The sequence below is a fragment of the Fistularia commersonii genome, chromosome 23 (assembly GCF_037954325.1).
Source record: "Fistularia commersonii isolate RoL2024-O1a breed Wild chromosome 23, RoL_Fcom_v1.0, whole genome shotgun sequence".
In the NCBI taxonomy this organism is placed as follows: domain Eukaryota; kingdom Metazoa; phylum Chordata; class Actinopteri; order Syngnathiformes; family Fistulariidae; genus Fistularia; species Fistularia commersonii.
Genome location: NC_141306.1, coordinates 7456540 through 7469470, shown reverse-complemented (window position 1 = coordinate 7469470; position 12931 = coordinate 7456540). Strand labels below are relative to the sequence as shown.

Below are 12931 nucleotides of genomic sequence, written 5' to 3'. Positions count from 1 at the left end.
CAAAAGAGAGGATTGTCAGCTATAATATTCTGCCAGAGTAAATAAATTGCTGCTCTGCGGACCCTGAGATTACATGCACAAACCATCTGAGACAGGCAGAAACCCTGGTCCTGCAGGGCCGAGCAACAAGATTTACAACACAAATTATTTAGCCACGACAAGTAGTAGAACAAGGAATACCAGGAATTATGACCCATACTTAAGCTCGAAGCAAAATACAGACACGTTTAAAATAGCTTCACCATCTTTGGAGGATTTTTTTTAATCTGGACAACTCTAGAGAATTCAAAACTTTGTATTACTGATCATCCCCCATGTAGAGCTAATCTAGGAAGCGATAAAAATTCCACATACGACAAGCTGCGCACTCCTCTGCAGCTCCAGGACCTGCGCCGTGTGCTGCTGGATCATGAGCAGCTCCTGCTGCCGCAAAATCTGCTGCTGCGAGAGCAGCTGGAGCTGGGCGGCGTGTTGCAACGAGCTGCCGGCGCCGTACACCCCGGACCACACCGGGGCGGTGCGCTCAAGGACATCGCCTCCTGTGGAGCGATGGAGGACAGGACAGAGGACACCGTGAAGTTCGTAAAGGTATTGACGGGAGGTGTAAAATTAACGGGTTGTTTTGAATTTAGAGAGAGGGTTTTGTACCGTAGTGAGGCAGGTGCTCGGCGGGGATGACGATGAGCTGTCCGGACTGAGGGTCTCTGGCAAACTGGTACGGCGGGGGTAAGGAGCCCGGCAGGGTCGGAGGGTAACCCGGAGGGAGGGTCTGGTGGAGCGAGGAAGGGCCAAGGCCTGAGAGGGAGAGGTGGATAGGAATACATGAGCGGTGAGACAATGTTTCCGGGGGGGGGGGAACACACCGATGAAAACATTTTCCCAACTAAAACTAACTTTAACTCTTTTGCACTGTTTATACTGTGGTGGAGGTAGAATAGAGTTCCATCAGGGAGCACACACTGAACTTTACTGCTTTTGAGAGGACATTGTTTTGTTTTCCCTCCATGTCTAGACAGAGCTGGCCCTGTGGGAGCAGTGTGTGTGTGTGTGTGTGTGTCATGATTTTCATGTGTGTACAGTATGCTGAGCTGACAGAACTATGCAAGTCGTGATGCTGTTATTTCTGGACAGAGAATGAAGAAAGAGCAAGACTGGAATGTCCTGCAAGGTTCAGGAATGTCTGTGGCATCTGACCCCTGGGGGTCGGGTGGGGGTGGGGGGGGGTGGGGGGGGGGTGGGGGGGTCTGGTGAACGACCACTCTGCGGATAACCGACGCCTCCGTCCTCCGATACAGCCACGGGAAAAGGATTTCGCCGACGTGCCGGTTGCGGGAAGTGAGACGGGAGTTTTACAACAGAGAACAAGACAAAAAAATCCCTGAGGGAAAAGCTGGTGCGTTTCAAAGATTGACTTGAAATACTTGAAATGAGTTCTTATGAAATGGCTGATGCTTTTCCAACTTCATCTCACAGTAATGAAATTTGGCTGGGTAAGTTAATACATTCATTCATTCATTATCTATTCTGCTTTTCCTGCACTCAGCCACGCAGTGTAAGTTAATACATTTACTGTATATTGTCTGACAAGCAAAAAGCTGCTGAACTGCGGTCTAATAAAAGCTAACAAATGTGTAAGAAAGAAACCGACTGTTCGTTATCTATAGGCCGGCATGTGTCCACATACTGTACGGGGAGCTGGAGAGCCAGATTGGGGGGGCGCCGGGACGGGACATCCAGGGGTGAGAGGTCAGAGAAGAGTGGTCCGGATGCCAACGCCCCGCCCCTCCAGTCACCATAAGGTTGGGGGTCATGAGGCTGGTGGACATCATGCTGGGTGTCAGGCTGCTGGACAGTGGAGGAGGGTGGATCTGGGTGAACTCAGCCAGCTCCTTGGTATCTCTGCTGGGAAGAAGAGAAAACAGTTCGGAAATGGTTGCAACCGTAGCTTTTGGAAGCAAGAAAGTGAAAGTTTGTCTCTACCTGAGGTGGAATGACATGTTTGTTTTGAAAATGCAAAAAAAAAAAAAAAAAATTGACAGAAGGGTTAACCTGAGCACTTTCTCATCCCGCTCCAGTCGGCCTGTGAGCAACCGGTCGTCGTGGTGTCGAGTACGCTCCTCTCCTCGCTCCTCGTCTACAACGATTGGATCAAATTAAACATGGGAGGGCAAGAATAATTGCATATATAATGATAATAAATAATTAAAGATTAGGAGGTTTTTATTGAGTAAAAAAATGCCATGGTTTGCAAAGTTTAACACTTCGTAGGCCCTAAATATAGGAACATATTGTCTTCACAAAGTTCACATATGTGCAGGGACACAGTTCTCTCCGAGAACCTGTCCAACTTCATTTCTGGAGCACCAGTGTGCAGATCAGAATTTGCATCTCAAGCTAATACTCCCAACCATGTAATTAACCCCCCCGACAGTCAAAGGTACAAGATGAAGAAAAGAAAGCCACTGCAGGACTTAGTATGGAGGATACCAACTAAGCATATTGTGTACTAAGTATATGAACATACCCAGAGGGAAATACCAAATGTTTAAAAAAAAAAAAATCTCTTTTTCCATAGTAATTCAGTGCTACAATTAGACCAATAGTATGTGTAATTTCTAAAATTCTGTAGATTTTAAATCACATTTTACTATTCTCCACGGTCTTTGGAAAAAATACAAAAAGGGATTCTATTGAATGGGCTTACAATAGAAGATTTAAATGGAATAAATGTAACTTCCATGCAAACTTGAGCTTGTTTAAATACTGATGGGAGAGCCTGGGATCAAATATCCCAATTATATGCATATTTTTTTAAGCTTATGTTGCTCGTTTGTCTTGTGGTTAGTTTGACTGACATAGCAATGTTTTTCCAACTTCTAAGTTTCAGGCTAAAACAATCGTGTCAATCAACTTGTGACTGGCAGCTTTATTTCAGGTTGGAAGAACTTCCATATGCAGGGCGGAGGAGGACACACACCGGCTGCCAGATTTGAATGACATTCTTTTCATGTGTCAGATATATTAGAACCAGATCTTTTTTTTTTTTTTGCTGTGGAATCGACGAGATGCAAAAAATTTCATGGCTCTTTCGAGGTACAAGCGCATGTATCAGCGCCACATCTTACAATATGGTCCATGAGTGCAGACCGCTGTGTCTGTGTAACAGGGAAGTGGCAGTCAAAATGAGAAGCTAAAAATACCATGCGAGGCCATCACCGCTGCACATCTCACACACACACACGCACACACACACTAAAGACACTCGATCAGAGTGTAAGCTCTTATCAGTTACTACTCCAGTGGCCACAGTGTAAGTATGAACACACCGCTGCTCTCCAAGCGCGTGCATGCTGCGCTTTAAATCCATCCTACCTGCTATGTTGGTCAACAGCAAAAGACTCGCAATGGTGCTTGCACACACATGCACACACTCTGCGAAAAAAAAGCCAAAAAAAAAAAAAAAAAGCAGGAGGATCTTTTTCCCCCCACAAACCCTCCCCTCTTCCATCTCATCAACGCTGACTGAAGGTCCCCAAGCAGCAGCAGAGATCGAGAGGAAGGTTTTATACAAGTGTGCTGAACCATTCAGCATGCCAGAAGTCTGTGTGTATGTGTGTGTGTGTGTTTAGCCCATAGAGGGACAAGAGACTTTAACAATCTCTGACATGCTCCGCAGGAAAGGTTTCCAGGACTGTTACCAAGGTTACGGGGAGCCTGTCCCGCATGCTATCCACTCCACATCAGAAAGCCAGTGATTAGTGCAGAGCTCTGCTGCCTCCCCTCCTCTGCCAGCCTTCCTTCCAGCTTTCTCTTTCCACCTCTATACATCCTGTTATAGATCCCCCTTTTCCTGTCTATCAACCTATCGATCCTTGTCAGCCTGTCCATTGTGCTCATCCGAAGCCCATCCCTCAGCCTTCCCCTTCCTACCATTCTCCATCCCTCTATTTGTGTTGTCTTTGTAAATCTTCGCTTGTTTACTCAGCGCAAAGGACTATTAAGCCCTTTTCACACATGCACTGAAAACCTGAAATTATCTCAGCTTTACCCAGATGGGCTGCGTGCGGGGAAGCTTGTGTCAGAGGGAGTCCGGCCAGCTCCCCGGCGCTAAGTCCGCGTTATTGCAGAGCGAGAGTGTCGGAGCGCGTCACGTGATTGAAGCAAAATAAAAACATCTACCGCGGGAGAAAAACTTGGTTTGTACAAGGGACGCCGAAAATAAACCCGATTCGGCAACTGCGGGGCCTCATCTGAGAGTCGAAGCTCCGCCCGCTGTGGGGTGCGTAGGTGAGGGGGGCAACCGTGATCTGCAACAGGGACCTGATTTTTACCGTTTTGACTGCAGTTTGTGTTTGGAAGGGCCTTCGGGGAAATCGCTTGGCCCGCGGAGGGAAACCAAACGCCTCGAACAGGGAGTTCCGCTTCCACACTAACACACACAAACTCACGAGACTTCAACTGTACTTCTCTGGGTAACACAACTGCTTAAGTGCTCTCACACCCACACAAATTAACACAGTCCGTGCCGATCTATACTTAGCAACGACCGTGGTCTTATTGTAATTCAAGGCTTGTTTGTAGCTTTAGCAGCGCTCTGTAATGACATGTTTAATGCGGGGAGGGTGGAGGCGGGGCGGGGAGGGGAGCAAACACGCTAAAGAAAGGGGTATTGAAAAAGAAGGGGGCCTGAGGTGGGACAAGGGTGGGGAGTGGAGGGCGGGGGGGGGGCTGTACCCCCACAAAGGCCATTACAGAAGGAGAAAGATTTTTCTGCAGGGTGAAAGGAGCGAGAGACAGAGAGGCTGAGCTGGAGGCGGACGGAAAGAGCTCCGAGCTGAGAGGAGGGGGGGGGAAGGAGATTGAGAGAAACAGAAACAAGGCAAAAGACAGAGGCATTGGGGGGGCACTGTAGCAGAATGACCTTGCCATGTATGAATAGAGCGTGCTATGGCAGGAACCGCTATGCGGCACAGAGAGCCAACAGAATCGCCAAAAGGAGACTTGCAGCAAAATATATTCCATCATAATTAGTTAACTGAGCCCCTCCAGGAAGACCATTTCAATCACATTACATGCATTGACACCTCAAAGTCAAACAGGGAAATATGACTTTGGTCCAAAATAAGAAATTAATCATCCATTATTCATAGAAACTGAAATGAGGAATAGTTTGCTCGTGGTTTTGTTTAACTCACTTCCCTGCAGCTGAGATTGTGAGGAAGCTAAAGCAACATGTGAGTTTTTAGCTTGAGGGGGGGGGGGCGATTTGAAACGAAACTCAATTATATTAACTTGCCAAGGTTAGAGGAAAATAAATCATTTGCCCTTGTTGTTTTTTGTTCGACTCAATGGTTTCGGCGAGTTGAATTTTAGCCATTCGTAGACCTGGATCTTGAAATGACATTATAACTAAGCAGCAATGTGACTTTCCAGAAAACATGACCCAGTTCTGCAGACCTCGCTGTTATTATTAGTGTCATGCAGCCTGTACGGAGTGCAGTTCGGGGAGAAAATAGTTCCTGGTAGTTGGGTTTATACTTCTGCTTTTGGCTCGACGGTGACACATACGGCACACCACATCAGAGGGGGTCGGTGTCGACAGAGACGGATGTGCGCGGCCGTGACACAAGGAAGGCAGCGTTGCAACTTCTCATACAATCGGGGGGCGGGAACAAGGCAACGTTGTTGGGGACTTTGCCTTTCGGTTAATCTAACATTGAATATTCATCAGCCAAGAGAGCCGAGACCTGATAAGGGGTTTGTTTGAGTGAACAAATGCAAAGCAAGACTTTTGTAATACAGGACTTCTCTCTCGGTTTGAAGTCCGGGGCGAGACTTTCCACACCGTCTGACGCCGAGCGAGGCCCGATGAGCCCGAGAGTGGTTAACCATAACTGCGGCTGCCCGAACAAACCCGATTCTCACGGTCCCACACGCACAGCAAATCTTTTGGTTCGGGATCGGTGGTCAGTGAGGCGGTGCGGCGACGGCCGAGTCTACTCAGACCGCTGATGGTGGAGAACCGGGATCGTCCTCGGACGAGGAGGCCTTACCTTTTATCGTGGTTTGCAGAAGGGGTCTCTGTGCGTCCGAGGGTCCGCCGGGTGGTTTGTTGCCGCTGTCTCTCTGCCGGGCCACCGCCACAGCTATGCCGACCGGAGGGTGACGCACCTCGCCTTCGCCCTCCCGGCCGAAGGAGCGAGCGCTGTCCGGCCGCTCCTGCTCTCGCTTCAGCTGGTGGGGCACCCTCAACGAGCCGTGAACGCCTGAGCCGAATATTAGCCTCTCCCTGTCCCGCTCCCGTTCTCTCTCCCTCTCCCTCTCCCTCTCCGCTTCCATCCCGATGTTGCCCAGACCCCCGAAAGGCCCCCGGGCCTCCGCCGAGTGCCTGGACGACCCGGGGCTCTCGGAAGGGAAGTTTCCGCTGTATTTGATCAGGCTCTGCATGGCCGACACCTCCGCCGAGTCTGAGGGTCGCTCCCCTCCGCCGGACCCGCCCACCAGCGCGCCCCCGGGGCGGTAGAGCGCCGACGGTTCCAGGTAGCGTCTCTGACTTCCTTCCTCTCCTGTACGCCCGTGTCCGTGTTGGGAGGGGTGCGTTTGCGGGGAATGGTTGTGGGAGTGCGGGTTATTATTGGCCCGGTGGGCTGTGTGAGGGGAATGGGAAACGTGGGTGTGTGTCGGCTGGCTGTGGGGAGAGGAAAGTGTGTGTCCATGTTGAGCAGCAAGGGCAGCCATGTGACTGGTGGCATAGTTTGTCAATGGACTAATATTGTTCCATTTGGGTTCCACTCCAGCCCGTTCCAAGGCGAGTCTGACAGAGTGTTTGGATACGTCTCTGGCCTCCGGACTGAACCTCGATTGGCCGGAGGAGTACGACGAGTCTTGGACTCGTTTAGCATTCGAACAAATAATAGAACCTTCTTCTCTTTGATTGCCTGAATCGCTAGACTGAGAAAGCCGAGGGTGATCCATCAAGCTTCTCTCGGGAAACCTGTAGCTTTCGATCTCCCGCTCCCTGTCTCGTTCCCGCTCCCTGTCTCGCTCCCGTTCCCTGTCTCGTTCCCGTTCCCTGTCTCGTTCCCGTTCCCGCTCCCTGTCTCGTTCCCGCTCCCTGTGTTTGACGTCACGGGCCTGGGAGGCGATCTGGATGGGCCCAGCCCGCTCATCATAAACCTCCACAGAAGGCACATATGTAGGTGCACTGACTCGCTGCTCTCTGATAGGCTCTCTGGGTGCAGAGGGGTGAGGCTGACCAGGGGCAGAGTGCTGAAGCCCCGGCGGAAGGACGTAGGAGATGTTGAGCGTCCCTGCGGCCGAGGCCGTGGATTCTGTCCTCCCCTGTCGCTCTGTGAGAGAGGCGGCCAGTGAATTTGAGTTGTTTGAGTTCGTGTTCGAGTGATGATAGCTTCGAGATCCGCCCTCCTCCTCCCGGCCCCCTCTGTCCGTCTCCGGTCCGAGGAGTCTGCTCGTGCCTCCGCCGCCAGCCGGAGAGAATAAGGGCCGCGTCGGCGACGGTCTGGACCGAGGCTCCGACACGGAAGGCTGGGAGTGCGATTTCTGCTGGTGGTGAGGATGGAAAGGCCAATGTTCCCTCTCCGCGTCCCGCTCTCTTTCCTTGTCTCGCTCCCGGCTCCTCACCCGCCGGTCGTCGTCGCTCCGGCCGTCCTGCGTCAGGTCCACCACGCTGTGCGGCCGGTGCTCCTCTCTCTGCCTTTCCCGCTCGCGCTCCCTCTCCCTTTCCCTTTCCCTCTCCCCGCGGTAGGGCCTGTCTCTGCCCCCGTCCCGAGGCGTCCTTTGAGGCGGCGTGGAGCCAGACAGGGTGGTGAGGGGAGTGGACGGCGGGTGGAGGGGCGACTGACCGATAGAGGCCGGTAGGTGGAAGCTCTCTGAAGTACAGAGTGAGAAAAACACACTTCAGTCCGAGACACACCGCAGGTCAGAAATACATCCCATCACAAGAGGAAGCAATAAGGAGTTTAAAAGACTCACTGCCAATTTTAACAGCTTGACCAATCAAAACAATCTGACCAGTACAAACATGGCAGACTGCCATGTTGGCGAGCCACGCCTGCACATTAAGGTCAAATCCTTAATCACTCAAGTATAACCTCAGTAAAATCCTCGAGTATCTTTTCGTCTGGAAATACGAGTCGGGTTTGAGACCTGTTTGTTCGCGGCTTTCCTTCCGCCGCTTTGTCCTGCAATCTGATCCCCCACCAACGCTCTGATAATTAACTAAATAAATCTGGGGCCATTTGAAAAACATCATTAAGTGTGACGAGAGAATGCCGGTTAATCATCTCCCGGGCTTCTTGAATTGTGGGCGGTGTGTGATTTTTTTTTTTTAGATTTTTAAAAAAAATATTTTCACCAGTAGGTGCAGTGTGACTGAATTTATGTCGATTTAATACATTACACCTGATATGACAGCTCTATATCATTAACATGGTGGAACCGGTCCGTGAAATGACAGTTTTACACACAAATCTTATTCGACTGACCTTTGTGAGAGTCGAAGAGCGGGTGCTGGGAAAGTGAGGATGCGTCCAGGTGTCCCAGGGACAGGTAGGGGCTGGAGTACAGGCTGCCTGGCAAGGGAGGGAACCCTGAACGCAAATAAATCACAAAACATAATAGTCCTTTATCAAAAATATATAATAATAGAGTCCTCTCTCCTGCTGGCAGCTCCAATTTGAACTACATTAAATGTTTGATTTTACTGGATGTAGCTTCAGCACATTAAATCCAGCTAAAAGAGGATTGCAGTGTCTGACTTCTCCCAAAGCAAAAAGGATATAAAAAGATCAATAAAACAACGCACTGTGATTTTCCGAGCTGCCTACAAGTTCATACTTCAGGCAAATAGTCGAGCTGATTTTGTTATTGAAAATAGATCTGAACTCAAATATATAATGCAGTATGAAAAACAAAAAAACAAAAAAACAATCGTGGAAATTTCAGAAGAAAACATGATTCCTAAACAGCTGTGAGTGAAACCATTATTTCCATCATTTGGTCTTCCTAACAAAACAAACACCTTTCAAAAATTCAGACTGGAGCCTCTTCAGTGAAGCAGGCCAAACACCGGTCCAACCTGGCGTAGATTTCATTTTGCACAGGGCAGCAAAGCTGGCTGCAGTGGGTGTGCACGTCCACAGAGGCTGCTGCACATTTACACATTGCAATGTCTGCTAGAAGGACATATTGTGCTGTCTTAAAGTAAACAAACACATGCGCTGGTATTAAATGTTTACATTTGCAAAGCTATAGGAAATAAGTGCAATTACACACATGGTGCAATGCTTAAAACAGGGGTAAAAAAGAAAAACGCCACTTAAGGACGCCCCTTGTGATTCTTAAACCTTCAGTCGATAATCTCTAGATTTTGCCACACATTGCAACTGCAGCCCTGAGCTCATTTGTGCAAGAGACGTCTCCTCTCACGTTCCTAGCAGATACTCTCTGTAGCACGCCGCGGCGATGTGGACGCCCACATATGGACTTATCTCTTGTTGGTTTTACATTCTAAAACCGTTCAAATCCTACTTCATTATAAAGCGGCAGCCCATTGATCCATGCAGCCTCAATTTGTCTCGCTCTTCTTACCATCACACACACACACACACACACACACACACACACAAACACGCAAACACACTGAAAGACTGAAAGGAGACCTCCACGAGCAGCGCAAACTGCCCCACCCACCGTCTGTGCAGACGAACAGATAAACTTCATGATAAAAATGAGTCCGTCTCTGCGTACCGTCTCTGAGACACAGCTGACTAACCCAGGCCATTTGTTGGTCTTAAATATTTGAAGAGATCTAATAGATAAAAGAACGGAGGCAGATGAGGTAGGAATGGCGAGCAGTGCAGGGACCGCTGAAGTTCTCAGCATTTTCGGGGCCCGTTTCCGTTATATGTGTCATCGACACAGAAGACGCGCAAGCGAGCATGCTGCTGTGATTTCTCCTATTTATAGTGCTCCTATTTTGCAGTGCGTGCAACATAAATCACCCTCCTGCACACACTAGAGAGATCCGTGCTGGATTGGACAGAGCGTGACTGATTGGTCAGTCTGTGCTCAATCTGACCAATTGGCTTCTTTCTAATTAACTTTTGTGTTTTATACACAATGGTATATCTAAAAACTCGTGCGCTGATGAATTTCAGCGGGGGTGAAAAAAAAAAAAAAATCACTTCACTCACTTGTCCCTCGACTGATTCCAACACCGATTCCTTTAAGTGCGAGGCACATTTAACGTTCCCTCAGGAGTAAACGTCAGAAACAGAGAAGCTAGGAAGGGGCAGGTGGTCTCAGCGGACGGGGGGAAGGCGACGAAAGACAGAAATTTAAGTGGAATAGCGTGAAAGGACAGGAGGCATGTGTTACAGCTGCGTCTCAATGTGTCCTTTATCCAAAAAATTTGCCTCTTCGCCGCTGCCTGGAAAAGGTTTCCAGTCGTAAGTTTAGCGACTATAAAATCCAGCCACAAGGTATTAGGAGCGTCTCTTATACCATGAAGGATTCTATTCATATCTGAGGAAGTCAAGTCTATGGCTTCTTTAGTCAGCGCGGGGTTTAACTTTCACTGAGAGATACTTGTGCATAAATTCAGGCTAAACTTAAGTGGATCACAAAAAGTCTGTCCACCCCCCCTGCTCCTTAGCATGGCGAATATTAAATCCAAAGTGACTTGTAAAGGAATTGGCATTTTTCATTTCTTATTGGGGGAAAAGCCGTCACAATCCACTTGTGCACAGATCTGGAGGATGATTGATAGGAGAGAGAGAGAGAAAGAGAGAGAAATCTGAGGGCACAGAAAGACATGCAAAATAGCGACACTCCATCACTTGCTGAAGAGCTTTAGAAGGACAGGACACAGAGGAGAGGCCAATATCTCCAACAGAAGCCAGCGTGTATATATTTTCACAAGGTAGGTCAGGAAGAGAGATGCTGCAAACTGGGGCATGAGGAGCTGGACAGAAAAAGAAAGTGCGTATTGCACAGGAAACCAAAAAATAGATAAATAGATAAATAAATAAAATGGGGGGTGGGGGTGGGGGGGCAGGTGAAAGTAGGCAAAAGACAAGAGGAAGCATGTCAAATTGAGGACAGAGCCAGAAGCACAGCTACCAGCAGAGGGGCAGAATTGGAACAGCATCCCATTGGTATAAGAAATGAGACACAGAAGAAGAACGGGCCTCGTGGGCATTGGACGAGAGCAGACTGTGTGAAATGTCTTGGAAATATGGTGTCACTCGTGCCTGTGATTTATGAAAGTGTGCGCGGAGAGCGGGAGGATTAGGAAAGATACAAATGTGGAGGCAGACCATCTACCTTCGTGAGCGTGCGACGCCCAGAGCGGAGCCATCTGCAGACTGCTGGGATTGGTGGATCTGTACGCGTGGTCAGAGGTCAAGGGGGAGGGGCCAGGATAACCTGACAGGAAATGACTGGAGCCTGCCGGGAAGGCATCGCCTGTTAAAGAGAAGGAAGATCGTCAGTCACCGGGATAACCGCAACGACCCGACTAGTAAATGACAGGGCCAATCAAAATATATCGTCCGTGCTTTCGCTTTTGCTGTTTGGCTAGCGTGCGTTTAATCGATTGGCGCCGATGTTTCTATACTAAAGCTAACTGTCGTAATCGCATTATTACTGAGCCAGCGGGCACTCCGTTTCAGCGAGAACCACCACAGACTGGCAGCACTCTGGGAGGGGAAGTGGAAGGAAAAAAAAAAAAAAAAAGCTGGGAGCTGGACTTAGCGTCAAATTTGAGATTTGCACGACAGAAATTAGCATAACAAGCGGGTCCTGTGGTTTGTGTCGGGTTCACAGGTTTTGTTAAGCGACAGCCGCAGACTAGACTCACATTTCGCAATCAATATAAACAGACTGTATGACATCCCTGGGTGCAATAAGGTTCATATGCTGCTGCCATTTAGGCCTGAAGCACATTCAAAAAAAAAAAACAAGACAAAAAAGGGTTAGTAATAAGGTGAAAATCCTTGCCGCTTGAAAAACAATGGAGGATGAAACCTCCCAGGTAGACTTTCATCATGTTAAATAAATAGGTGGATAAATAAATGACTGCAGAGTCATTTCACCCCATGAAGAGTAAGAGGAAACTGAAACTGAACATCTTAATCTCTAATCCCTCCAACGTTCATCCGTAACGGACAGCCGCAGAGGCCCTGAAATAACTCTGACAAAAAAACAATAGTTATACCCACAAACACCCCTTAAAAATAGTGGACTTCTCCGGCCTGTCAACTATCTGATATAGACCATGAGTGAGTACTGAAGTTTGGTTTTGGGAGACAGTGACACAGAGTTCTTTGGACTGAGGGTGAAATGGTAGGCAATATTGTTGTGCTCCCCCCCCCTGCAAAAAACATTTCAAGAAACGCATCAGATCACACATTAAATATACATGGGTGGAGAGGAACTTCACACAACCCATCCACTGGGGACACAGCCATGTGTGTATAAATACACACCATTCAGATCAGTGGTATCAAAGACACACACGCACACACATACACACACACACACAGCAAAACCAAGCCCACCCCAACACATTCCCTAACTCAACATATTACCCTTATTGATTTATTCTTTTTATCTCACTCCTGTTCATTAGGCTCCACCCTGCCTGCCACCTTGCAATTAGTCAGCTCTGTGCCGCCGGTGCTCCCTCCGATCACAGATCTGTGGAACTGGAAAAGATTTCATGTTTGGCTGAAGTGACCCCCCCCCCCACTCCTCCACTACATACACACACACACCCAACCCCCACACAGCCTACCAATTACTGAACGCGGTGCACAGCCATTACCCTGATAAAACTATCCATGTGTGTAGGGGAAAGGGTGCAGGCTGTTCATGGATGAGGGGGAAGGGACTGAGCGAGTGTGTGTGT

The 12931-nt window shown here is 48.8% G+C and overlaps 1 protein-coding gene across 2 annotated transcripts in view; it reads right to left on the bottom strand.

The window, feature by feature from the left end:
* Positions 1-12931, bottom strand: part of tnrc18 (trinucleotide repeat containing 18) — a 49158-nt gene that overhangs the window by 23119 nt on the left and 13108 nt on the right. For both annotated transcript variants that reach the window (XM_086170555.1, XM_086170556.1), the window contains exons 3-9: positions 11347-11487; positions 8505-8609; positions 6054-7889; positions 2050-2134; positions 1685-1899; positions 649-795; positions 355-539 (exon numbers count right to left, since the gene is read on the bottom strand). In XM_086170555.1, coding sequence (XP_086026681.1) covers positions 355-539; positions 649-795; positions 1685-1899; positions 2050-2134; positions 6054-7889; positions 8505-8609; positions 11347-11487 — 2714 coding nt within the window. The remainder of the gene's footprint in view (positions 1-354; positions 540-648; positions 796-1684; positions 1900-2049; positions 2135-6053; positions 7890-8504; positions 8610-11346; positions 11488-12931) is intronic.